Consider the following 27,470-nt stretch of genomic DNA (forward strand, 5'->3'; position numbering starts at 1 on the left):
CTGAGCTGAAGTTCTAAAACTAAATCTATTTACCCGTAAGCTTCAATCAAAGGATTGAGATGTGGACACTATTATTATCACCTAGGTATGGAGAAAAATCAGATGAAGACGTTTGATAGTGTTCTATCGTTTCATTTTTCCCTTAAAAACTAAACAGGACAAACAATGTAAAGCAACAGTCCCATCCCTGCTGATACTTGAATACACAAGATCCTTTGCATATCAACACTCAAAATAGAAATGCTTATTTTGCAAGCTGTCATTAGCCTCATTTTATAGATAGGCAATCTGAGGCACTGGCAAAAGCATCAGGAAGTTACCGGTTTCCATACTGAGATGAAGCAAAAGTGGAGAGAAGATCTAAGAGATCTGCAGCAGCTCTGATGTTCTGTCTGCTAAGTTGCACTGCCTTACAACTCTCGGCAGTAGAAGATGAATGCAGTTTTGAAGGCACTTTAACCTGTACATCCTAGAAATCGCATATTACTTAATTTTTCACCTTTTTTTCATATTTTTGATTTCTGATGGAAGTACTTTTGGGAGACTTAATCCCAGTGCAGCATAACTTTTGTCTCTGATCACTACCATGGACAGGCAAGAAAAGCAGTCAGATGTATGTAACTGAAGAATATTCTCTGTGCTTGTATGAGGTCCTCACACAGCATCTCATTACAGATAAAAGGAAAACAAAGGAGAAGAGGCAGCTATTTTCAGGACATCTGGGCACCAGCTACTCTGGACCTCCGACTTCCTAAAACTTGGTTTAGATGAAGTGCATTATTACAGCTTTCTCCATTTTGGTTTCAGTTGTTCAATTCAGTTCAGTTTAATGGCTTGGAGTTTGCCCTAACAAGCAGTTAACATGAATACTCCATTGAGATTTTCAGTTAATTCATGTATTTGTTTTTCTTCTTACTGAAATCATTAGTGCATTGAAATTAAATTTAAGTAAATATACTTTCCTGGTTTCAGTTCACATGATTCACTGTTGTTTATCTATTAGCATTTTTGCTTTGAGTTTGAGTCAAATTGGCTGTTGTTCCCTTAAGGAATAACAAAAAATATAATACCGGTTATTCTTTTCCTGCTGTTTCTGGCAGGAAATTCTCGGTTTTGAATCAGATCATATTTATGTTTGTTTCTCAGAAACTAGGTTCCAGCTAATCCTTTTATTTTGGTTTTCATTTTTTTTCCTAAAAATATCTTTGGCTGTACCTGAACTGGCAACTGAATATACTGGCAACAAACCAAAAAGACCTATATCTTCGGGATTTTAAATAAAAGGCCATTAAAAATTGTTAGCCTGACCATTTGTTCCAGATTTTCAAGACATGATTTATCTGTATATTTTATAGAATCATAGCATCATAGAATGGTTTGAGTTGGAAGAAACCTTAAAGACCATCTAGTTCCAAGGGCAGGGACACCTTTCACTAGACCAGGTTTCTCAAAGCCCCGTCCAACCTGGCCTTGAACACTGCCAGGGAGGGTGCAGCCACAGCTTCTCTGGGCAACCTGTGCCAGTGTCTCACCACCCTCACACTAAAGAATTTCTTCCTTATATCTAACCTAATCTACCTTCTTTCACTTTAAAACCATTACCCCTTGTTCTGTCACTACATGGCCTTGGAAAATGTCCCTCCCCATCTTTCCCATAACCCCTTTAGGTACTGGAAGGCCACTGTAAGGTCTCCCTGGACGCTTCTCTTCTCCAGGCTGAACAACCCCAACTCTCTCAGCCTATTCTCATAAGGGAGGTATTCCAGCCCCCTAAACATCTTCATGGCCTCCTCTGGACCAACTTGACCAGGTCCATGTCCTTAAGTTGGGGGCCCCAGAGCTGGACACAGTGCTGCAGGTGGGCTCTCATGAGAGTGGAGTAGGGGGGGAGAATCACCTCCTTCGACCTGCTGGCCACACTTCTCTTGATGCAGCCCAGAATCAGTTGACATATTTGGTTATGTCAGTTAAGCCCAAATTTCTGCAGACAAGGAGGGTGAGCACATCTATGTGTTACAAATTTTGTGTGCCTTCCCTGACTTGAATGAGCCACCTAGGCAGGTTCACACGTGCAAATGCACTGTGTTACCACCTCCAAATTCAATATGAAAGACAGGACATAGAATGTAGCCAGTCTTCTTATAAAATGGAGCATTTCTTGTAGTTATGCTGAAGTGATTCTGTCTTCAGTTTGTACATACATATATATCAATTGAAAGAAATTGATGGGTATTAGCATGTGATTATAAGTAGTATGCTTTTTAGGCAAAATATTTAGAAGAAATTTGAGGTCTTTTAAGCCTGGTGTTAGAAATGTCAATCTTGTATTTTTTCTTCACGTGTCTTTCTTGTCTATATAAGTCTGATCTACTGAGTAACACTTTTTAGCAGCTAATAGATGTATTAATATCACAGTAATCAGTAGAGCAAAAACCATATTTCTCTGAGCAAAATGGCTATTTGACTGAAATGTGTGGCTTTAAAGAGGAATAAACTTTTTATTTCATAAGAAAGATTTAACTACAATAGAAAAGAAACCTAGAAGCACAGGCTGAGGAAGCAGAGATTTAGGTCTCTAACCCCAGGTTTCACAGAACACAGTGCAGAGCAAGTGACCACAGGAGAGGAGGGGGACTGACCTTGTAGCCCTTGGTTAGGGCACTCATGCAAACTGTGGAAAGATAAGGTTCATGTTCCTGCTCCAATTAATATTCAGTTACTTACACAATGCTATGCAATTTCTTGTACAGAAGGGAGCTGTGCTAGCAGGAGCTTTGAAATGCTACTGTTACCCCATCATTCATGGCCAGAAGCCTGATGAGTAGGGTATATACATGGCGATCACAAACTTGTCCTTCTTCCAGTACAGGAAAGATTTTGAAACAAGCCTCTTGCTTCATATGTGAGCTCCCTCATTACCCACCTTGCTGTAGATTATGACCTGCTAGCTACAGCCTGCTCCTCACCAGTTTCCTGCACAAGGCCTCCTGGTGAGGCATGGTGTGACACCAGACTGCAATCCACAGCTCCCTTGCAGATGGTAGAAGGACCCCTCTGGGACATCAGTGAGAGGAGCATTTCTCAACCCCTGGCTACAAATGAACATAATATCCCAAGGTACTTTAAAAGCACTTAAGTTTCTACAGATCAAGCAGCTGCTGAAGAACCACTTGGTGCATCTCAGTGGCACCTAAATGCTGATGTTGGGTGCCTGCAGGCATTTTCAGCCCAGAGCATGAAGCATTCACTGCATCTTCAGTAATGTGAGATACTCTTTCTCCTAATGGAATAAGTGATCTCAGTTTAAGCTTACATTAATTTAGCAGGCTGAAATGTGAGCCACTCAGGACCTCATTCACAAGCAGGCAAGGCTTTCCAACTTAAGTTGTGAGCAGTTTCTGTAAGAAGGTCAGGGCTAAGAATTGGGAACAATAGCTTCCACTACCCAGTTGTAACTAACCATTGCATACCTCTCACAGCTCTGAATCCCTGCCTGGGCTTAATTCCCTGCACCTAATTCCTATGTCAAATGGCAACGATAATACATCCTAATCCCTTGTGGATCTTGCAAAAACAAGTAGTTTAAGGGTGCTTAGATCTGGATACACAGAAGTATCTTAGGTTAAATTAACTGTTGTTAGATTTAATTCTTTCAAAGATGATTTCTTGAATATTTATTCTTCAAAATCTGTCAATCCAGGACTGCTGTAAGAGGAGGCAGAGAGGACATATGTATGCACGTCAGTGTTACATGTGGAACTTCACAAAGACCAAGAAGTAAAAGTGGTGGAACTGATTCTATGAAGCGCAGCAAAATATCGTTGGATCAGATCATTCACCAGCTACAAAACTGTATTTTGAATGAATCTGCAGGTTTTTGTGTTGGCAAAACAGCAAAAAAGGTGTTCCTCTTAAGGTGACAAGTATCTGAAATCACAAAACGTTACAAATCTGACTCCTCAAATGACTTGGTTTGCAGATGTTAATATATAATCTCTTTTTTAAAAAAAAGAGTAATGAAACCGATCAGTAATTAATATAACTTGCTGTTACTTGACAGCTTGTTTTTTATTAAAATTGCCACTAAATATCTTAGCTGAGATTAAATATACCTAAAATTTCAACTTGTTCTGTATTAATATAAGGTATGGTATTAGGGTTTGTGAACATTTTAGTGATGATATCTGAACTAATAGCATGACATGCACTATGAATCCATCATAGCTCAAGGTCAAATCCAAATCTTGTTAGTTTTGTCCTTTTGGTCATTATTGTGACTGTGCTGATCATTTTGATATCTTTACACACCAAGAATATTAGAATGAAAAATATTTTCCATCGTAATCTAAACAGCAATTTTTAATCGTCATTTAGTAGTAACTTCAGCCTCAGGCTCAACAAAGCTAACAAGACTACTGCTGAGGTTGTTCTCTGTTAATTCTATAAAGTTTTGTTGGATTCAAATGGTTGCTGAGGGTTTTGTACATGTTTGTCAGCCTGATAGCTTTAAACAGTTCAATCACCTTCAATCTAATGAATCTTTAATTTGTTGCTTTACCGTGAAAGGAAAATGACTCATCAGGTGGGAGATTTTCATTCACTAGTCTGCATACAAAACTGTCTCTTGGTACTGAACATAGTATAAACATCACTGGCCCCTTTAAAAATAATTTCTTATAATAATAATTAAAATGCTGCAATGTTTTTATCACAAATTGAAGTTTTAGGTTATTACTGAAGAATACTGTGATTTTTTTCATAAAAGTCTGAGATAATGGTAATTCTTATTTGCAAGCTTAGTATGAAACAACATGATAATTGTGAAAAATTATATTTTCTTTCTTTTCTGTTGCTTTATTTTTCTTCATTTTTATATGAAGAAATCAGCATTTACTTGAATGTGTAGGAAATATGGAAACAGAGCAGATGTTTATAACCCTCAGCAAGTTTGCTGACAACACCAACCTGTGTGGTGCAGTTGACACACTTGAGGGAAGGGATGTCATCCAGAGGGACCTGGACAGGCTGGAGAGGTGGGCCTGTGCGAACCTCGTGAAGTTCAACAAGGCCAAGTGCAAAGTCCTGCACGTGGGTCAAGGCAATCTGAGGCACAAATACAGGCTGGGTGGTGAGTGGATTGAGAGCTGCCCTGCAGAGAAAGACTTGGGGGTATTGGTGAATGAAAACCTGACTATGAGCCAGGAACATGTGCTCACAGCCCAGAAAGCCAAATGAATTCTGGGCTGCATCAAGAGAAGTGTGGCCAGCAGGTCGAGGGAGGCGATTCTCCCCCTCTACTTTGTTCTCATGGACTACTGTGTCTCTGGGGCCCCCAACGTAAGAAGGGCATGGACCTGTTAGAGCAGGTTCAGAGGAGGGCCATGAAGATAATCAGGGGTCTGGAGCACCTCCCTTATGAGGACAGGCTGAGAGAGTTGGGATTGTTCAGCCTGGAGAAGAGAAGGCTCCAGTGAGACCTTACAGCATAAAGGGAGCCTACTGAAAAGATGAGGAGTGACTTTTTATCCCTAGTGATAGGATAAGGGGTAATGGTTTTAAACTGAGAGGGTAGATTTAGATTAGATAAAAGGAAGAAATTCTTCACTGTGAGGGTGGTGACACACTGGCACAGGTTGCCCAGAGAAGCTGTGGCTGCCCCCTCCCTGGCAGTGTTCAAGGCCAGGTTGGACGGGGCTCTGAGCAACCTGGTCTAGTGGAAGGTGTCCCTGCCCATGGCAGGGGGGTTGGAACTAGATGATCTTTAAGGTCCCTTCCAACCCAAACAATTCTATAATTCTATGATGCTGTGATTTCCAGAGGCTGTAGCAAGCCTCTGGAATGCAGCTCAGACACTGAAGTCCTTGGAGGAGAAGTGCAATTCAGAGCTTCTCATTTAGGCCTCTAAAGGTTTGAGTGTTTTTGTGTACCCTGATAGACTACACTTATACAGCCAGATATAAATTTAGCCATAACACCACCAAAAGAGTGGAGAGGAGGTGGCTGTTCCCTGGTACTAGCAGGAAGGAGGTAATTCCTAGCTTCACCTCTGTGTCTAAACATGGGAAGCCTGTGCATGCAAATACACCCATCCTAAGGCTGTCATGTAGCCTTACAAATAGTTTAAGATTCCAGTAAACACATATAGTCTGTTCTTAGTCCTTAGTCTTTTGTTTTATTATTATTACAAGTACCACTGTTAATGGAAAACACACAGTGAACCTAGAGGACATGTTTAGGTGAAGAACTGTTCCCCAGGAACCTGGCGTGTTTCTGTGATATAATCCAGAGTTCGAGCATCAGTAGAAAACAGCTGCACTTACACAGCATGCCTCCTCCTTCCAGCATTGGGGTGTGATACTGCAGTCCTTTAGAAAAACAGTATCAGTTACTTCTGTCCTTCCCAGAAAAATGAAAAGCAGTTGTGTTTTGATACCTCAGTTCAATGACCAGTGAAACTCAGCTGTAGGTTGAGGCTAGTCTGGAGTTACCGGGAATGACTCCATGAAGTTCTGTACCACATTTACTGGAATATTTTTCGGATGGCTACACAGTCAGATACTAATACCAGAACCTCACCTAATTTCTCTTGGGACACTAAAAGGAACACAGGTGCAGCACAGTGCTTGGGATTGCCCTCCTCTAAATGATAGACCTGCTCAGCACAGTATTTACGATTTGCTGATTCTACTTGTGTAATCAATTCCCTTCTTCATGCCAGTGCTGTTCTTTTTATTCCCTATTCTGTTCGTATTTCTGTTTGTTCTCTTTGTTCACTTGTCAGTTCTACTGTATGAGAACATCAAAGACACTAACTTATTTAATTGCCTTTCTAAATGCACATATTCACCAGGTAGGTGCCACAGGTATCCTCAGAATGTCTGCTCAGCTGCTCCTTAACTTTGCTTTAATTGCAGAAATGCCTAAGTTTTGGTAAAAACATGGAATCCCTGCTCACACAAGCCACATGAAGCAGAGAGGTGCTGGCATGGCCTCTGCAGCTTCCTTTTTGTCATGGTCCAGTTTTTAAGTTCTAAAACTAAATCTTTTAGTACAGTTAGAACCTTGCATGATCTTCAACTGATGTGTTCCTTTCTTGGTACAGCTATTAGCTTCAGGCTCTCCTGAACACTAGATATCAACGATAACAAGCCAGACTCAGTTATCACCTTGCAGTGCAATGTATATTCACTCGGACTTCTCATTCCTCCACACTTCCTCATTCCCAGTCTTCCTGGCACTATGCATGTGTCATCTTTTAAGATTAACCTTAAAACATTTTCATAAACCACAACCAAACAGGAAAAGTAGAAATACCTCGAAGTAAAATGATACAAGACTTTATTTCATTGTTTATTAAGCTTTATGGATGCTTACTGTCATCATCCCATGATGCACGGAAACAAACTCAACAATGCAGTTATAAAGCAGGTATGTTTATTCCAGTGTTGGGGTGCAAGGGGATTTCTCCACAAAGCTTGCACACCGACAGCACATTTTACCAGAAACTATAGAGTGTGGATATACATATTCATTGGATTATATAACACACTCATACATATGCATAAGTCAGGCTGAGTTAGTTTGAAAGGCCGGTGTCAACAGTTTATGTTATCTTTGTGCCTGCACATTGCCTCCTAGTGGTCGTCTTCGGGGGTCTTTGGGAGGAAGGCTCACAGTCTTCACCTTGTACTTTTCCTGGGAGCCTATGCAGATTCTCTTACCCAATCTCTTGAACAACAAGAGTAATTCTAGCTGGTTTACCACATCTATTTTATCTAAAAGCACTAACTTATTAGTTTCTACTGTCCATATATAGTCTACAAAGACTCAACTTGTTAGAACACATCTGCTTTCCAAGGACATGTCTCTTATTTTTGCTGAACATAGTAATTCTTGGTAAGTTTCCACAGAAAACAGCCTTGTTTTGATGCACACAGTAGTCCTTGGTGAAATTCCACAGAATTAAGCAGTATTCAGAAATCATTCTAAGTTGCTATAAGTAAATAAGTTGCAAAGCAGGTGATCATTTCCTCGTACCATCCAAAAGGAGGACACTCTCTTGTCTGTGTGATTCCTCTTCTATGTATGTCTATTCTTCCCTCAACTAACGCTAGACTTCTAGCAAAATTTTAGTAATAACATCTGTAGCACGAAGGTACACCATGATAAATGTATATCCTCTACTGTCTTAACATTTGCTTCTTAAAAATGCAAAGGCTTTCAAATACTATTTTCATAGTTCTCCATTTTATTTAAAAGCTAATGATACAGTCATCCACAGTGATTCTAGTATTCTGATCACGTCAAAGTTCCTTTTTATTGTGTTTTGCTCTAGTAGCCAGAAGGATGATCCCTAATACAGGATTATTTACATAATGTCTGTTGTAGTGACATATAAAATACAAGAAAAAAACATCCATCTTTTCAAAGTACTGCCTTTTGTTATTTACCTATAGTACAGTGGAGAGAGAACAGCACAAACTGTACCAGAGAAGCAGAAAAGTAGAGAGACTAATTCCAGAACAAATTTAGTTGATTAAATGCAATACATTAAAACCAGACATGTTAATGTTGACATTTTAGTATCATTAATGAAGGGCCCAGCTATTGATCTTTGCTTGGGCAACTGTCTATTGAATCCATTGGACTTAAATTCAGAAAAAATGTAGCCTAATGAATTTCAAGTAATAATTGCTATACAAGGCAATTGCAAAATTTGCATAGCAAAGCTCCTCTGAGAGAAATTTATGAGATTTCTACATCAATCTGAATGTGCAAAGGCTTGCAACTCAGCATGATGTGAATTATTAACTTCACCTGAATAAAGAGGGAAAATAATACTGTATTTCGTTTAACCTCTGCAGCTTCACAATTCCAAAATTACAGGTCTCTATGAATAGATCAGAACAGTAAAAACTTAGAAATTTTCCTCAGTTATCTCTTTATGTGAAGCAACATAGCACTGTCTATGAGGAGAGCTACTAGTTAGAATGATCACATAGAAAAAATAAATGCATGTAACAAAAATACTTAATTGTTTCATTAAAGTGACTGTTATTTAATTCTAGTTACTGAACACATTTGTTCCTTTCTCCTGACTCCTTGATGTGGACCCTGAATTAAGCTACTGTGGGATATGAATAGGCAGCCAGGCAAACCGCTAATGCCTCTCTATTGGAGCAGCTTCTTAAAGGACTTGGGTGCTGGGACTGGTCAGACTGAAACCTGGACTATACGAGCTATCAGTTCCTACATGCTTTCATTTCTCCTAAGCAGTAGACAGACATTGACTTGTTCCTGTCCACCAGCAATTTGTCACTACTCTGTTGTAGGATGCCAACTGCTTACCATCAGAGCTAATGCTGTAGTTCATGTGAGCTCTTTCCTAATCTGCTCCAGGCAAAAATCAGCCAGGTTAATTTACACAGTGTGAACTGTGGTCTGGGCTAACTGAGGTGGTTTTGCCTGAAAGAGGTTAGGAGGTGTTCACATGCACTGCTCTGACATCTGTGCTCTGAAGCTACAGCATCTTGCACGGTGAGCTGCTTGAGTACCTTCTGCCAACAAGACTGGATTCAGAAAAGAGGTCTGCAGCTTCACGCTTTTATAATCAGTGAAGCAGGCTTCATCATCATCAGTTATTGATTTTCAGGGTTTAGTTAGAGCTGGAGAAGTTTAAAACAGCTTCTCATTATGATGAGTGCTTTAAAAATAATGAATATTTAGATTGTTATTATTTACAAACAAGGTCATTTACATTTTTAGGATACTACTGTATTTGCATTAGCGTTACTTCACTATGAGATGTTTCTTATTCAAATCAAAATGCTGATACTGTTGGCTCCTCTCCACATTAAGTACTCCTTTTCATTAACTCAAAATCTTTACTGAATACATGTAAATGAGGAAAGAAATAAAAAATCGTACTTTAAAGGAAGTGAGAGTTCTCACTGACTTCTGTGGACCAAGATTTGAATGCATAATTAAGCTGATGATCACAAATTTGAAAAATCTTGTCAAAAGAATGCAGGAATGTCCTGCAACTCTATCTTCTACAAAGTTTTCCCCAATCCTTTTTTCATAAATATTTATGGACAGCAAACTATGGCGATATATTTTAAAAAATGTATTCAGAGCATCACAACCAATATTTTAATCCCAAGTTTTGAAGGTGAAAAATCTCTTGTGCCACGGTTTAAGAACCGACTTCCCCAAACCTTTGCCTGTATACCATTTAAGTACTAAAATTTCTATTTCTATTTGGTATTTGATCAAAACTGTTTTCCCTTGCCCCACTGTTCATTCAGTGGACAGCTACCGGGGCAAAGACATTGAATATTTTTGCAACAAGGGAATATGAGACAGTAAAGCAGCTTGTGGTTCTGCAACACTGATCCTTGGTATTGCTGGTATAAGCCACATTTTTAATAATACCATTATGAGCTGTACTTAACATGATGTGAATTTTCATCAAGCAGAACATAAAATCTGTTCCATTACTGTGGAGACTAAGAATAAAACCAAGAAGTAAAGAATCTGGAGATGCATCCTTATCTTGAGTCCAGAGAAAAGGATTTCCATATTCACGTTTCCATGTGAGATTAATGCCAATCCGTGACTAATGGAAATCAGTAATACACAGGTCAATACTGTCCTAAGAAAGTATGTTGGGTATTTCTTAGTTTCTTCATTTGAATCTCTTTATGTTTTTATTACCAGTTAATATTAAGAAAGACAATGCATCTGCTTGAAATTTTACCAAGTCATCGTAGTAGGATGCAGCTCAGTACAGTACCCTCAACAATAATTAATTTAACACTGTATCTGTTTCCCTTCCTAGTAATTTCAAAGTCATTGTACTGCTACCACATTGATTTTTATGAAATTCAGATTTTCAGAAGGGTCTTTGCATAACTAAAAAGAAAAATTTAATCCCTACTTTCCTGAAAATACACAGGGCCTACTGGGAGAGAAGTACGGGAACATCCGAATACCAGGGGAAGTTGAGTCAGCAGAATTTGAAATGATCCTGGATGCTGCTGTAGAGGCCAAGCTAGAGACAAGGGTTTTAGAAGAGTGGTACTGCAGGGATGAAAATGCAGTTCCACCAGCATATTACCTCCGACCAAAATCTGAAATGCTGAAGAACTACCAGAACACAGTAAGTCATAGTCACCTCCTTACAAAATTCTTCTCTATCAGTTACAGTGGCAGGCAGTCCTGAGGGCCAGCGACTTCCTGCTGTCTCTGAATTGGCTTCTGCAGCCCTATCCACACCTGAGCAACTGGTGCTGTGATGCTCCTTTCCCATACATGGTGAAGGGAGCAGCTGTGAAACACCAAGGAACTCAACGGGTCATGACACCTGCAGTGCTCTCTGGGAACAGCTAGAGCAAGTCGATTGTACTCATTCATGACCTGTTTGGGCTAGTGGGACAGTTGCACAGATTTCTCTTCCCTTCCCTGATGTTGGAATAGAGAGAGCTCAGGCTCTCCTGCCCTGGTATTGTGCTTTTGCTAGATTTCAGTGAACAGGATTTGCAGAGGAAATATACATTTTCCCATCTATCCCCATACAAGAAAGCTTTTTAATAGTCAAACAAATGCTTAGTGCTGTCCTGAGTCAGATCTCACACTTGTAACTTACTAACTGTGTTCTAACAGATTTTTGAACCATTATTTATAATTTTTAAAACAGGCATTTGCCTTTAATTGATGACAATAAAAACTGTATGTTAGTCAGGGCTCAGTTCTACCCTCATACACATCCTATATGCCTAAGGCAGATTTCAGTGTACAAAAAATTAAGTCCTTAACAGAGTATTCACTTCATTTTGAGTGCATACTGTATTATACAAGAAAATGAAATGAAACCATTATACTGCATTCACTCATCATATTAGCAGAATACTTTCTCTGTTGCATGAAGAAACATTGAAAACATGAAAAACAGACACAGAAGTAGTTTCAATGAGTTCAGGACAGTATATGGCTGATTCTGAAGTATTGAGCACAAGGGGAAAAGCAAGTTTTGTAACTGATACACAAGAGTAAGTAAAAAGATGTTCATAACTTCAAGCTAACATAGAGTTACATCTCATAAACTTAAAAAAAAGATACACAACTCTGAACGTGTCAAGGAATTGCTAAGAAGCTTACCCCGGAGGCTGTTCTTTTCCTATTACACCCTCCAGGAAAACTGGAGACCCCTTAAACACTTCACCTGCAGTAATGCAGCAGTGACTAGCAGCTGCCTTAGAGAAACATCCATTGTGGCATCTGTAAGATACTATTAGAAAGGGCTAGTGAATTTATGTTAGAGTCCCTCTCTGATGACAGTCACATTACTGTTAGTATAGCAATGAATGAATGAATGAAAGTAGTGTCAGATATAATCCTGTATTTTTCAAATATAGTACAAATATAGTATAGTATATGAGGTGCTTAACTACAGTACCAGGAACCTCATTTTCAGTTTTGAGATCCAAGTTTAAATTATTATTACTTAACATGAAAGGAGCAATAATCTTAGCAGTATTACTGCTGCCTTATTAGCATTATTTCAGGTTTGGTTCTCAAAAACATCTTTCTATAAAGGTGGGTTTGGTCTTACTCTTGAAAAATATTGCATTAGCAGCCTACAGTAAGAATTCAGAAAATACTCAAAGTAGCTAACTTTTATAATTCTAAAATGGAATACATTATGATACCTGTAGTATAAAAAGTTGAGCTCGTGTATATATATATATATATATATATATTTTTTTTTAGTGCATGTGTTTCTCCATTATCATGTTACTTATGAACTTGAATATTAGACTTCTACTTTCTGAAGTGGTAGATGTGTGTATTACAGCTACTGTTTAACTATGGATATTTTTAAAAGATGGAATCTTCTTCAAACCCTATGAATGAGAACAAATGGCAAGATATATCAGAAGAGATTAAGAAGATTTTTAAGACTGCTGTGAAATTGCTGTATGAGAAAGGAAAAATGAAACACAGCCAAGCAAAGAGATATCTTTCCTCTGGTAAAGTTCAGACTAACTATTTCTGTATATTCATTTAATATCTTTTCTATCAACCTTTCCACAAACATGAAAATATATTTCTGCCAGCATTTCTCTTAGAATTGAAGAAAAAAAAATGTTTGTTTTGCTTGCTTGAGACCAAAACCAATATGAAAGCACCCAGTGATTTTTCTGTACTTTTTCTGTTTTATACAGAAAACAGATACAGTCATTTAAGAATCTGCAGGTTGGGGGTGGGGGCTGTTCTTGAACTGTTTATAAAGAAAAGATAACAGAGACTCTGTATTCTTTTTTTATCCTCAGCTATTGAAGATGAACTTGATTTTGCCTTGGGTAAACAAACACCAGCTTTCCTAAAGAAGTGTGTTTGCTACATTCGGAAAATTGCCAACATTGAGCGTTTCGTTAAAATTCCAGAGATGGGAAAATACATGGATGTGGTACATACAGCTGGGAAGTTTCTACGAGATCCCGAAGCCCATGAGAAACTGATCAAGCTCAGGGATGAATTCATTCCTACCATCGTTGCATCGTCCAATCTCAGAGTGTACACATCTGTCACTCACTGTGACATGAAACTGGGCTACTCCCAAGAAGTGGAGAACCATTACATTGAAGGACTTGGTAAACAGTTCTATGAAGACATGATTGATATAATCCAAGCAACAGTGCAGCAGAATTTTGACACCGAGACAGACTTGCTGTATGATGAAGTTCTTCAACATTCATCGCTATGTAAAACATACTCCACTTTTTATGAATATAGATGTGAGGCATTAAACATAGTTCACAAGTACATTCTACCTAGAAAAATAGGACACATTAACCCTCTTATCATATATGGAGGACCATGCACAGGGAAGACTCTTTTATTAGCTGAAGTGGCAAAGAAGGTAAATAAATACTTTACATAATATGGTGATGTTAGGAGCATTAGTGTGTAAAGGCCAAATTAGTTTCCATTCTTCCTTTTGTCAACAGATCCGATATCAGCCCTCAATATATAAAATAAAAATACTAAAAAGTATATTCTGCATATTATTGTACATGTCTCTGTCAGGTACTCAGCCAAAACAAAAATACTTTATCAGAGCTCTTAAAAACCTAATAGGAATCAATATGGTTTTGAATGAACAACATGTATTTCAGAATTATCTCGTTCCCTCTTGTTTTACTGAGGTCCTATGAATCTGGAACCATCTAAACATCATAGGCTATTTTTAGTTTTATACACAAATACAGCATGTCTTTACAAGTCATGCCATCTTATGGTCTCATCAGAAATTATTCCAGAATTAGTCTGATATACTTTCTACAAATCTACCTATAATAACCTGCAAAAATACCGGTACTCATTTATCTGACATATGCTGTTTAAGTCATTGAGCTGAGTACTACAGGGAGATGAGTGAAACACTGTGCAAGGCAGCACCAGATGCAGAAAAAGACCAAGCTGGCATCTCTAAGCCTAATTCTCCAGCTGGGAGTCACAACTTCGAGTTCCCTGCAGGGTGCTCAGAGAATTTAGCACAGTAGTCTGTGAAACAGTCCCATCAGCCAGAAGGAAATGGAGAAGGGAACAATAATGTTTAAAATCCCGTATCTTTCCCAAATGTGACTTCCTATAGGTTCACATTAGTTGCATATATGAAATTGGGATTTGCAACTCAAGATCTCATTTCAGATCGGAGTACATGTTAACCTAGAGACTCTGGTTATGCTTTTCTTTTAAAATATTCTGTAATAACTTAAAGTGAGTTGAAAAGACTTAGCAAGTAAGAGAACTGAGTGTGTTAGCCTGCACAGACTGAGAGGATTTAAAGCCACATTCCTCACTTGCTTAGAGTATACTAACCAAAAAAACAGCAAGAGATACTTTGCCCCCTGAAGCAGTGTGTAAGAGTAAAAGTCACAGGCACACCAAGAAAGAGTGTACTTCTGTGGTCCAGGAATTAAGGTAACCTCCTAGTAAAGGGCAATCTGCACTCTGATCCCTGTCCTCCAAAACCATCAGGGCGTGTATATATATTCAGCTGGGAATCAATGTTAAACAAGTTTAGGTGGCAAGCTGGTTGCCTGGCAAAGGGTGACATTGCTTAGTGTGTGTGGAATTCTATTAATAAGACAATCTACCTACTGAATTTCAGACACAGATTTTGCAGAGTACCCTGGGATTTATGGGCTACATTGTACTCTTGTCCCCTTAGACGTAAGCCTTTTTGTGGATCTGGGTCTTGGTGTTTTGGGATATTATCTGCGATAAACAAAGATGACATACAATTTGAAATTCATTCAGTGTGCATAAATCAAACCAGCCTTGAACTCTGCCAGTGAAAGCATTTCTGTTCAACCAGTAACATTTAAAAATGTTTATGTATAGGCAATCACTATTTATAAACTGTTACTGTGCTTCATTTAGGTATTAACTAAATTATGTTCTATACTCTAGTCCTATTCCTGGTTGCAAGAAGAGATGGGACCAGATTCTGACCCTGTGGTAGTTATAAGATTTTTGGGATCCACTGACACAAGTACTGATCTGAAGAATATACTTCAAAGCATTTGTGAACAATTAGCAGTCAACTATCGTTGCCTCGTACAAAGTTACCCAAAAAAGATTCATGACCTTCGGGACTTGTTCATCAATCTTTTGAATGAGTCTTCATTCCACAGGCCACTGGTGTTAATATTTGATGCCCTAGAACAGCTAACAGATAGTGATGATGCTAGGAAGCTCTGGTGGCTTCCCATTCACCTTCCCCGTTCCGTACGGATAATTTTGTCAACACTGCCAAACAAGCATGGGATTCTGCAAAAACTGAGGTGCCTTATTCATGAAGAAGACAACTACATTGAATTGACTGCAAGGGACAGAAAGATGTGTAGCCAAGTGCTGAAACATCAGCTGCTGCGAGTTAAAAGAAAAGTAACATCAGGGCAACAAATCTATGTCAATGAAGCATTCTCCAAGTGCACACTGCCTATGTTTGTGAACTTAACCTTCAGAGAAGTCAGAAACTGGAGATCTCACAAAGATGTGGATGAGTCCTCCCTCTGTGTCACTGTCCATGAAAGCATAGAGCAGTTGTTTTGGTCACTGGAAAACAAGTGTGGATCAAGACTATTGTCAAGAGCACTTGGCTACATCACTATGTCCAAATCTGGCCTGAGTGAAATGGAACTGGAAGATATTTTAGCCCTTGACAATAGTGTTATGTATGAACTGAGTGAGCGTGTCAGAGGAAGTAACCCACTGAGAATTCCATATATATACATTGCAAGGCTTAAGGAGGGCTTACAGGGGTACTTGATAGAGCGACAGGTTAAAAATGTAACACTTCTTCTCTGGGCAAATAGGCACTTGCAACTAATTGCCCAGAAATTGTACCTGAACAAAGAGGAAGATTTACGTGAAATGCACACAGTCATGGCAGAGTATTTCCTTGGTGTTTGGTCAGGTGGACGAAGAAAACCTTTTTACAGCAATGACCAATATCCGAGTGGTTGTCCTGACCATGGCAGTAGAGGCCTGACTGAGGATGAAAAGCACTGCATGGATCAGACTGCTTTTGACAGGCAGGCACCTGAGCAGCCATGGGTCTTTCAGTGTAATCCATTAGAGCCTGATATCTTTTTTATCAATCACAGGAAAATGACAGAGCTTATTCATCACTTGACAAGATGTGGAAGAACAGATGATCTTCTGTATGGAGTCATTATGAACTTCAGCTGGTTGTACACTATGATTAGAATAGGGCAATTTGATAAAGCACTTTCTGACATAGAACTGGCTTACACCTACTCACAAGAAAAAGAGCTGAAATTTCTGGCCAGTACCCTCCGCAGTATAAAGTTCAAAGTAGTAAAATACCCAGGTTCACTCTCTGCTGAATTGCAGCAGAGGCTTCTCCCAGTAGTAAGTTCATTGCCCAAACTCAGACATCTCCTCTTAGAATGTGACAAGGATGGACCCAAGTACTGCTCTATCGTCCCTTTGCATTCCTCCATGGATGTGACTTACAGCCCCGAGCGCCTGCCGCTGTCATCCAGCTGCATGCACGTCACTGAAATTTTGCCTACTTTTAATCCCAGCACAATTATTGCTGCTTTAGAAAATGGCTCCATCAGTACTTGGGATGTAGAGACACGCCAGTTACTAAGGCAGATCACAACAGCTCCATCTGTTATTTTAGGGATGAAGCTTACTAGTGATGAAAAGTATCTTGTAGTGGCTACAACAAAAAACACTCTTTTGATATACGATAACATAAATTCCTGTCTTCTGTCTGAGGTGGAAATTAAGGGATCAAAACATTGTGGAATTGGGGGAGGGGGCAGTTTTATAAATGGATTTACATTATCAGTGAACCATGCACTTGCGTGGCTGGAGGCCAGCAAAGATGTTACTGTTATAGATCTACTTTATGGTTGGCCTCTCTATCACTTCCACTGCTGGTACGAAGTGACCTGTGTGCAGTGTTCTCCAGATGGAGTTTATGCATTCTGCGGACAGTATTTGAACACCGCGACCATTTTTCACTTGGGCAGTGGAGAGAAGCTGGCCACCGTGACCTCTGAATTTTCTGGTGGATTTGTGAAATTCCTTCTCATTCTGGACACAGCCCAAGAAATGGTGATGGTGGACAACGAGGGTAGCCTCTCTGTTTGGAATACAGAGGAAATCACAAATCCCCAACTTACGGATGACTTTGACTGCAGGAGAGAAGACAGTGAAGTTGTCAGCATAGAGCTTTCTGAAGACCAAAGTGCAATTTTAATTTGTAAGGCACTCAGCATTGAACTTCTTGACACTCATGTGTGGAAGGTGGCTGAAAAGTTTAGAGCTAAACACAACGAGCGCTTTATATCTGCTGTGTTGTCCAAAAATGGCAACTGCATAATTGCTTCAATGGAAAATACCTCAGCCATTTTTGTTTGGAGAAGAGATACAGGACAGTGTATGGCAAGCTTACAGGAAATCTCAGGAACTATAGTCAGGCTAATCAAATCAAATCATCATAACATGCTGCTATCCTTGTCCACCAGTGGTGTCCTTTCTATTTGGGATATAGATATCATAACTGCTATGTCCAATATTGACAAATCTGGCAAGCCTATCCAAAGACTGGTGTTGCCAGCCAGAGGTGAATTAATATACACATTGGATGGATCAGATTCTGTCCATAAGTGGAACTTCAGCACTGGATTTATTGAAGCCGTGTTCAAGCACGAAGGTATTGTTGAAAACTGTGTGCTGACCTCTTCTGGAGAGATAATGGTTACATCAGATGATAAATGCAGCCAGTACGTATGGCATACTGTCAGTGGTGAAAATATCTTTCGCATTAATGGACAAAAAATCTCAGAGCTAATGATTACTCATAACGATCAATTTGTAGTCTCTCTCTGCGAGCAAAATGCATCCAGAGTTTGGAGACTGGCTACAGGACATAGGGTTTGCAATATTTTAGTTGCCTTACAGAATGCATTTATAACAACTGCAAATACATTTGTAGTCGGAATGGCGAAGAATAAAGTGTTGGCAGTGAGTCTCTGGACTGGCAGTATAACCAAGAAGTTTTGCTGTGATGATGGTGCAAACATTGTGGATATTAAGCTAGTACCAGACTGCCCAGATATTATAGTATTTATAACGTCTACTGAAACTGTGAACATCTGGAGCCTAACAGAGGAAGTCATCTGCAGACGTGTACAATTGCCTACCAATTTCTTAAAAAATTTGGAAGACTTTGAAATATCCCCAAATGGGAAGCTAGGAATTATAACCCGTGGTGATGAGAACATCAATGTGCTTGATTTATACAGTGGAAAACTTCGTGTGGTTCATGCTCCAGGTATCATCTGGCGGCAGAGGCTGTCTCGGGATGGCCGCTATCTTGTGTACATCTGTTTTCGCAGCGAAGAAGATGATGACAATGGTGCGGTCTCTAGTTTAATAGTAATGAGGCTAGCAGATGGCAAAAACATCGGTGCCTGTTCTCTTTATAAAACTCCCACTTTTCTTGCACTCTCTCAGAGACATTTAAATATTATTATTGGATTTGATGATGGAAGTATAGGTACTTACACTGTAGTGGATCGAGTTGACGCTGCACTGAAAATCAAAATTGCTACTTCAAACAGCCGTCAGATTTTCAACAACACGACGCAAGTGATTAGGCCAAAATGTCACAATTATAGCTTCAAAGTGACTGCAGATTGCATTTGGAGGGAATCGACTGAGGTATTTGCAAGGGATAGCCCCATTACAGTTACAGAGCCTGAGGTGAGTGAAGCAACACCTACCAAAAAACACAACTATTGTTATGAGAAAGTGTGCTCAGCCATAGATTGCAGAGGACACAGTTTTGCTGCTGACAACTGAGTAACTGTCTGGACTAGCTTATCTGGATAATTAGATACATGCATAGATTTGTCTTCTGAATTCACATAAAAATTGGTGCATTTCTTGGAAGACAGACAGAAACAGCAGAGGGCAGACCAGCTGTTTTTTCCTCAACAAATATTCTTACATTTATGTAAACAAAAAAAGAGTAAACATAAAGCAAATGGGCTGCAGGGTTTTTTAAATTTCGGAATACAAAGTTCAGTCCAGGATTTCACCAGGGCCTTGATTAAAAATTTTTAGCAATATTATCAAAATTGTTACGCTATTACAGAAGTTTGTTGATCTTATCTGGGACTGACAAACTCTTTTAACTGGAGCTAAAGTTCCATATGATCAGTGAGAAGAGTCAGACCATTATTTTATATACCAGGTCACATAGATGGGTCTATAGCTAACAGCCAACTTTATACCCACTTGCAAAAATGTGTTTTTCTGCTTGATGGTGCAATGACAAGATGTCACCTGCCAACCTGGAACACTTGATACATTCCATCATTTTAAAAATACCTAATTTTTTTTTTTTTTAATTGGGATTAATCTTTGGGTTGAAAGGAGCCAGTCAGCTGAAAACGTGACAACATGTGAGCTAAGTATTTGTTCACCTCAAAGTATGGACTGAAAGATTTTTTTTTTTTTAATTGCATGCAGGGATTTCAGGTTTCTGTATTGTGATAAGAATTATAAAAACCTAGATCATAAAAGAAATACAGGGTTTGGGGTTTTGTTTTTAGGTTGGGGAATTTTTTCGTTTTCACAGTGTGTATTAGTACAGGTGGTAATGAAAACTTTTTCAAAGAGAAGGGGTGTTACAGATGAACAGTTAAACACATTAATTTCTTTATGTTAAAAGGTTGCTATCCATTTTGTTGTACAAAAGTCTAAAGTATTTCCTATGTCCCCAAAGTAATCAATAGAAAAATTTCAGACATGTCATGTATTAATCTTGATAATGTTTGCCTTACTATCATTTCTGTTCTTTCCCATGATAAATACAGATCAGATGACCAAATACTCTGGGACTGCTTGTATATGTGCTGAAATACTCTACTAAATGTAAAGGTTGTCTAAAGATTCTTTACTGGTCCAATTTTAATGAGTTTTTCTTAATTCCACATTCTTACAAGCTTCACTTTTCTGCTTTAGAACTGTTCTGAGCCTTTTTTTTACAGTTTTACCAGTTTCAAGGCAGAAATTGTGAAATAATTACAAATGCTTTAAAAAAATTACATTTTGCCCAAGTAAAAAAAATATACTGGACATCTGAAAGTATAAGAAGATTTTTCCCTCCTTACGTATCTTAAAGTTGGCACACCTGTGGAAACTTTTCAAATTATTTAAACAAAACAATTTTGTTTTTAAAAACAGAACTCCATGCCACAAATTTCCAAGAAATGAATGCTAAGCTAGAACTTAATGTAGTGTGTGAATGTTCAGTGTACAAGCCAACATAGTATATTAAGTGACTTGAATGATTTTTCCTAACTCGTTTGCAACTAATAGATCATATTGAATGTTTTTATGTAAACTTTGTATTGTTGGGAAAACCTACCCAATCAGAGATTTATATTTTCATAAATGTCAAATTTAGTTAAATTTTGTTACAGAGTTGTTAAATTAGAAATCTATTGCAGTCTTCAAACAATATACAGTCTTGTGTATGCATTGTTTGTACTAATAAACTAAGGAAACAGTCTTGTGTGTGTCCCTTAATTTTAGGGAAATTTCAGTCTGGCAGAAGGACACGAGGCATTTTCAGCTCCCATTAGCCTGTATTTAAATAATTTTGAAGGGCTATATTCATAAGGAAAAATTCAGTATTTTTCCCACTTCAGTTAACTAAATTCAAAACCCAATTAAATTCACCCAAAAGTTGCATGCATAGATGCTGCTTATGACTAGATTTTATACTGCCAGCGTGTAAGTCAACAGACACGAAGGCTAGTGTAACCTACCCAGTAGCAAGCTCAGAAAAGAGGCGAGCACTTGAAATCCAACTCCCCCTCAGACCTTTTGAGCTACAGGAAGGGCCTATCCATGCCTCCTGGCCTGAAGGTAAGCAACTTCCACGTTCTTTCAAACACTGGGCATGACTTACGCATTTCAGCTTGCAAGTCCTTGTGCACAACCTGCATCACATTGGAAAGTTAGTTTATTATCTTGAGAGAGTAACAATATATCTCTCCTATCTGCTAGGAGAGTGGCTAACTGGCTAGTAAAGGAGTGTAACATAGAAACAAAGCAAAACACAAAACCAGAAAAATGTGCTTCCTCTGTGGGAAGCACCACAGAACCCAGCTGGTCTCAGCTTAGCTGAGTGGATTATCAGTAGAGTACCCAGGTTTGCTCCTCTTGTTTTCTGGCTCAATTAATTGTGTGGTCTTCTGCACGGTGGAATGGCTTGTTGGGGCAGGAGATAGTCTCCAGCAAAATAGATCATCAGCCTAAAAGTGAGAGCAGTCTTCCCTTCATATTGGGCCAAAGAGAGATTTGATTTTAGGCCTTGTATAGTTAGGCCACAACAACCCCCAGCAGCGCTACAGGCTTGGGGAGGAGTGGCTGGAGAGCTGCCAGTCAGAGAGGGACCTGGGGGTGTTGATTGACAGCCGGCTGAACAGGAGCCAGCAGTGTGCCCAGGGGGCCAAGAAGGCCAATGGCATCCTGGCTTGTGTCAGCAATAGCGTGGCCAGCAGGGACAGGGAAGGGATCTGACCCCTGTCCTCGGCACTGGTGAGGCCGCCCCTCGATTCCTGTGTTCAGTTTTGGGCCCCTCACTACAAAAAGGACATTGAATGACTCGAGCGTGTCCAGAGAAGGGCAACGGAGCTGGTGCAGGGTCTGGAGCACAGGTCGTACGGGGAGCGGCTGAGGGAACTGGGGGGGTTTAGTCTGGAGAAGAGGAGGCTGAGGGGAGACCTCATCGCCCTCTACAGCTCCCTGAAAGGAGGGTGCAGAGAGCTGGGGATGAGTCTCTTTAACCAAGTAACAAGTGACAGGACAAAAGGGAATGGCCTCAAATTGTACCAGGGAAGGTTTAGACTGGATATTAGGAAGCATTTCTTTACAGAAGGGGTTGTTAGGCGTTGGAATGGGCTGCCCAGGGCAGTGGTGGAGTCCCCATCCCTGGAGGTGTTTAAGAGTCAGGTCGACATAGCGCTGAGGGATATGGTGTAGTTGGGAACAGTCAGTGTTCGGTTAATGGTTGGACTAGGTTATCTTCAAGATCTTTTCCAACCCTGACGATTCTGTGGTCAAAGCAACATGCTGACACATGAAAGCAATGATACGGTATGTAAAAAAGCAGGGGTGTTCTTATCCTGCTTTGAACTTTAGTCCTTTAAGTTCTAACCAAGGATAACGCTACTATTTTTCTGAGTTGTAAAACAATGAGAAAGACCAACATGAACATGACTCCTAATCCACTTAAACCCTTCAGACAAGTATTAGGTTCCTAATCTCATTGAATGATGCTGTTTAAATCCTGTCCCTCCTCACAGTTTATCTACGTCTTAATAGATAGAATGTGTAAGATAATAGATAATATCTATGTCTTAATAAACTCATTGAGCTTTCCATCTTTCTGAATCTATTTCTCAGGGGTCAGACTCCTCACACACTGAGTAGGCTGCTCAGTGTCCAAATACTTGCTACTGCAAGAGGGGGCACTCCAGAGCCCCTCACACACATGTCCACAAGTATGTCTATGCAGTGGTACAGGGACAAAGTAGATTCTCTAATAATGAGCCATCCAAATGCCAAGTACTGTTCTATCCCTACATGGGAATAGAGCGATTTACCTTCTTTTAAGAAGCACTATTTGCATACCTAGAATAAAGCTTTCATTTATTCTTTATCTAAAGTGCATCAATAAACAGGTTCAAGTGGGGTCCATATTTTCTGACACAGAAGATTCTAGGAATAGGCTGTAGCTGCGAGAAAGTTTTAGAAGGGAATTAGCCGGAAATTCTTTGGCAGACAAAGGTAAGCCGGAGGTCAGCTAGAAAAAATATTTTTATCAGTCATTTCCTTTGCACCACAGCTGGGGAATGCACGGCCTGTGACTTCATTTCACATGGCCTGTGGCCATTTGACTTTTTTCACATTATTATCAGATAACATCAAAATGTGAGTTAACAAGTAGCCTGGAAAAGGCATTAAGGTTTCAGTGGTTCCCCCACGCTGATTTCTCCATGCTACATACTCAAGCCCTGTGCAGAAACCTGTGGAAACAGAACTTTTAGCCATCTTGGAAAGGGAATAAAAGCAAAAATCTATCACTAAAATGGCATTCATATGCAGGGGGAGCTATTTCAGCCCCAGATCAGTTTAAAATCCCATAATTTTGCCCTTGATCAAAATCTTAACATGTGTCTGTACAATACATCATAAAATGGGTCCTTTGGGTCATTATCATTAGGCTATTAGCAACAATCTGCATTGGTTTCTTTTGTTAATTTAAAAATTTAAAAAAGGATTTTAAAATACCTGTTCTAACATAAATATTAAGACTGCAAAAGGACAGAATTCTGAAGTCTATATTTATTCTAATTATGAAACCAAAGACACCTTACTTCTTCACACATTATTTTTAATGCAACCATAAAATTGATTATGTAATCATCCAAATGTGGACTAGGGCATTTGAATAGTTTTGGTTATCAAGGATTTGTTATTAACAATCATTATCAACATTTATGCCATACATATGACCTACTTCAAAGTTCTTCTACCCTGTTATGGACATTACTCGATATCTCTTCCTGGAACACCACGTCACTGCAGGGAGAGTAACAAGCTACATTTTTTTCCATGGTTCACATTTTCATCCTGGTCACTGAATACCTTTCCTTGAATTCTGAAGGTAGCCTCCTGACTTACATGACATGAAAGAATGTTCTCAGTGTGGGTCTAAATCATAGTCTTGGTTCTCAATTTCAACAGGGAGGTCAAAGGCTGAAGGAATAGTCATCACAATCCTTCCCATGGCAGGATGAGGCATTTTATCATGTGCTTTTCCAAAAGGAGCAGTTTGCACTACCATCCTTTTCTGAAAAAGGGACTTTCTCTGTCAATGACCAGCTAGCAGTGCTAAATTAACTTGAAAATACAGGCCAATAACCGGAAGAGTGTGAGGAAACATTCTCGCAAGATATCCAGTCCAACAGAATGTGCTCTTAAAATCACAAATGGTTCCCAAAGTGACTGTTAAAATCTGGCCCCAGCAAGCTCTTCTCCTTGCTTCCACTGCCCTATCATCCCAGGGCCATACTGCTCCTGCTTACCAGGGTGGGTGATGCTCCCATCCCAATTGCAAAACTTGTTCCCAGCCATGGTACGCTCTTCACCTGCAGTGCCTGCACTTTTGGCAGCACACTGGTCCCCTCTCCAGACTCAGCAAGGAATATACAAAAGCAGATGTAAGGTACATTCACATGTTCCCACTGTCACAGCTTTCATCACACAATACTGCCACACCAGCACAGATCTTACTTTTACGTAGCATATACCAGAGAGAAATAAAATCATCTTTCCACTTTCATGCCATGGCTCTGATTCCACATGCATTTCAGTGGTAGACAATTCTAGACTAAAATAGATCTATGCAGCACATTTAAAGTGAAATACCCACTTGCAAGATGAGAGATGAAGCAAAAATCCAGACATGCTCTAGCACAGATGAAAACAGAACATCCCAAAACCAGTAGGATAGTTTGCTGCCATTTGTCTCCATTATTCCATTGCCTGTTAATAAATTGCCTGGCACTTCCCACTGTAATAGCATGGTAACAATAGTATCTGAAGTTACAAAGCTAACCCTTTGGGCTATTTTACAAGGCACACTTCTATCTCAGCAGGAATGTTCTCCAGAAAACCTCAGCCAAAACTAAGACTATGTTCAACAACGAGGTTAGAAGAAACAGAGGATTTCTGCAGGCTCTATGTCTCAACTACTTTTCCTTTGAAAAAATGTTGTCACACCCACGTTATTGAACAAGAACTATGAATTGGTGAGACAAGTGATCATTTCCTGCAGGACACATCTGTGAAAACCTGACTGAACGATCAGCTTGAAAGGATCCCAGAGGTTTCAGGAACAGTACTGTAGGACCACAGCATGCTTGGTTGGGACTGCAGGGGCTGGGGCAGGACTTCTTTACTACTGTAAAAATACTGGTCATAGGTTTGAGAAATCACAAGAATGAATAGTCTGTTGGATGCCAAACATACAGTAGTCCTGAAAAAGGTCTGATGAGAAGGCTGTGTATCAGGAGAGACGGGGAGGCAGCCTTTCCGAGGTTGCTATCAGTAGCCACCTGGCCTACAGCACAGCTTTTCAACTGGTAGATTTCCCAGCCTATTAGCCAGCTCATTAGCCCAACCACCATGAAAGAAATGGCAGAATGGGGATTGGCTCCAGCTTGGCAGGGCTGTAAACTGGGCGTGCAGCAGCACAGCATCACGCTTGGTGCTGCAGAGGTAGTCCTGGAATTGTTTGCAACTCCCACCTTCCCCACCTCCTCTAACAACTTAGGGATATGTCATCCTGAAAAATCTTTACTTACTGACCAGAGAGCCTTTGGGAGAGTTTAGTGCAGGTTTTGTAGTAAGATATTTCCTGGCTTTCAAAGTCCATTTTCAACTACCGCTAAAAGCTTGCAGGATAAAACAAAAGATCTGCCAAAGAGCTGTTGCAGAGCTTTGCAGTTAGCTAGCTCACAGACTGTAAATTATATTTGGCCTTCACATTATGACATAGCTCTCTGCTTAAATTAAGCATATCCAAAGCAGCTTTTATTAATTTCTTTGCTGGCATCCGCTGTTTCAGCCTTGGGCTTGTGGCTCCGCAGAGAGAGGCTGGGGCTAGACATTGCAGTTAAGTCTCCACTCCCCGGCACCTAGACCTCTGCTCTCCTCAGCCCACTGCTGAAATGAATTTGATGATCTCATCTTAACCTCACTGCAGTGCATACGAGGGGAAACACAACAGGGCAAACCCTGCCCGCTGCTGAAGTGGGATTTCAGGAGGATACTTTGCATGCGAAAAGTAAGCAGGACTCCAGCATGCCCCTTACACAGGGAAGGCAAGGATGCAACCCCTGCCAGGCAGGGAGGACCCTAAATCCAGCATTATTTAGGGTGAGAACAGCACACCTATTTGTACAGCAGCTGAACCTCATGTAACGGCTTCCATGAGCCTTAACACCACAAAGAAAGGATTCAGTAGAGCATTTCCAAAGGACTGTTGAGTAGGCTCTGTTTGCCCTGCTTTGGACTCCCCCCTACCCCCGGCTGTGACACATGCAGTTAGATGAGGCAACGTTAGTGCCAGGTCTTTCCTGGAGGGTGGGGTTTTTTTGTTTGTTTTTTTTTTTTTAGTTTACAGGACACCAATACCACATTACAAATTACAGCTAGGAAACACCTGACCCAGCGGCTTGCAGGTATTGCCTACATGTTAAATCTCTCCTCCTGCACAGGGAATGCTCTCCTAACTGGATTGTGGCAGCAGCACATCTTTCATATCACTCTTTGAAACACCACACCGAAACCAAAACGATTCTGGGAAAGTCAGCAACTTTCACAGATAAACCTGATGCGATGCCTGCAAATATACCTTAGAGCAAAGCTCCTCCGTTGGTCATCACTGAAAACACTGGGGATTAAATGTCATTGCTAGGCAAAACTAGCTGATGTAACGGAGGAACTTTCTGTCAAATCCCTCCAGCACTGTTTGTGACATGAGGAGATTTAATTTTAAGAATATGAAAATTATATCAATCATACACTGACAGGATTGGACTTTGTTGTTGTCATTATGACTGTCCCAGAGGAAAAGGAATTATTTGGCACATGTTCTTCCTCTTCTCCTTTTACTAACCCTGAGCAGAAAATAGTGAGCTGTATCAGGCTTTTATCCAGCTTGCAGGTAAAGGGTTACAGATTCTAGGAAGTATTAAATGCAAACTTTAAAGGATTTTATTTTCATCTACAGTCACATGATGCCTTAATACCCAATGACACTAACTACAGTG

At 39.9% G+C, this 27,470-nt stretch overlaps 1 protein-coding gene across 3 annotated transcripts in view; it reads left to right on the forward strand.

Moving 5' to 3' along the window:
* NWD2 (NACHT and WD repeat domain containing 2) overlaps window positions 1-21,125 on the forward strand; it is a 54,743-nt gene extending 33,618 nt beyond the window's left edge. For 2 of the 3 annotated variants that reach the window (XM_026847174.1, XM_026847175.1), the window contains 4 exons: window positions 10,958-11,161; window positions 12,887-13,031; window positions 13,335-13,924; window positions 15,481-21,125. In XM_026847174.1, the coding sequence (XP_026702975.1) occupies window positions 10,958-11,161; window positions 12,887-13,031; window positions 13,335-13,924; window positions 15,481-19,416 (4,875 nt within the window). In that variant the 3' untranslated portion in view covers window positions 19,417-21,125. Of the gene's footprint in view, window positions 1-10,957; window positions 11,162-12,886; window positions 13,032-13,334; window positions 13,925-15,480 lie in introns of those variants that run through there. The other variant, XM_026847176.1, reaches the window with a different exon arrangement.
* Window positions 21,126-27,470: the final 6,345 nt, after the last annotated feature.

The sequence above is a fragment of the Athene cunicularia genome, assembly GCF_003259725.1.
Source record: "Athene cunicularia isolate RWA chromosome 4 unlocalized genomic scaffold, athCun1 chr4_part1, whole genome shotgun sequence".
Lineage (NCBI taxonomy): Eukaryota > Metazoa > Chordata > Aves > Strigiformes > Strigidae > Athene > Athene cunicularia.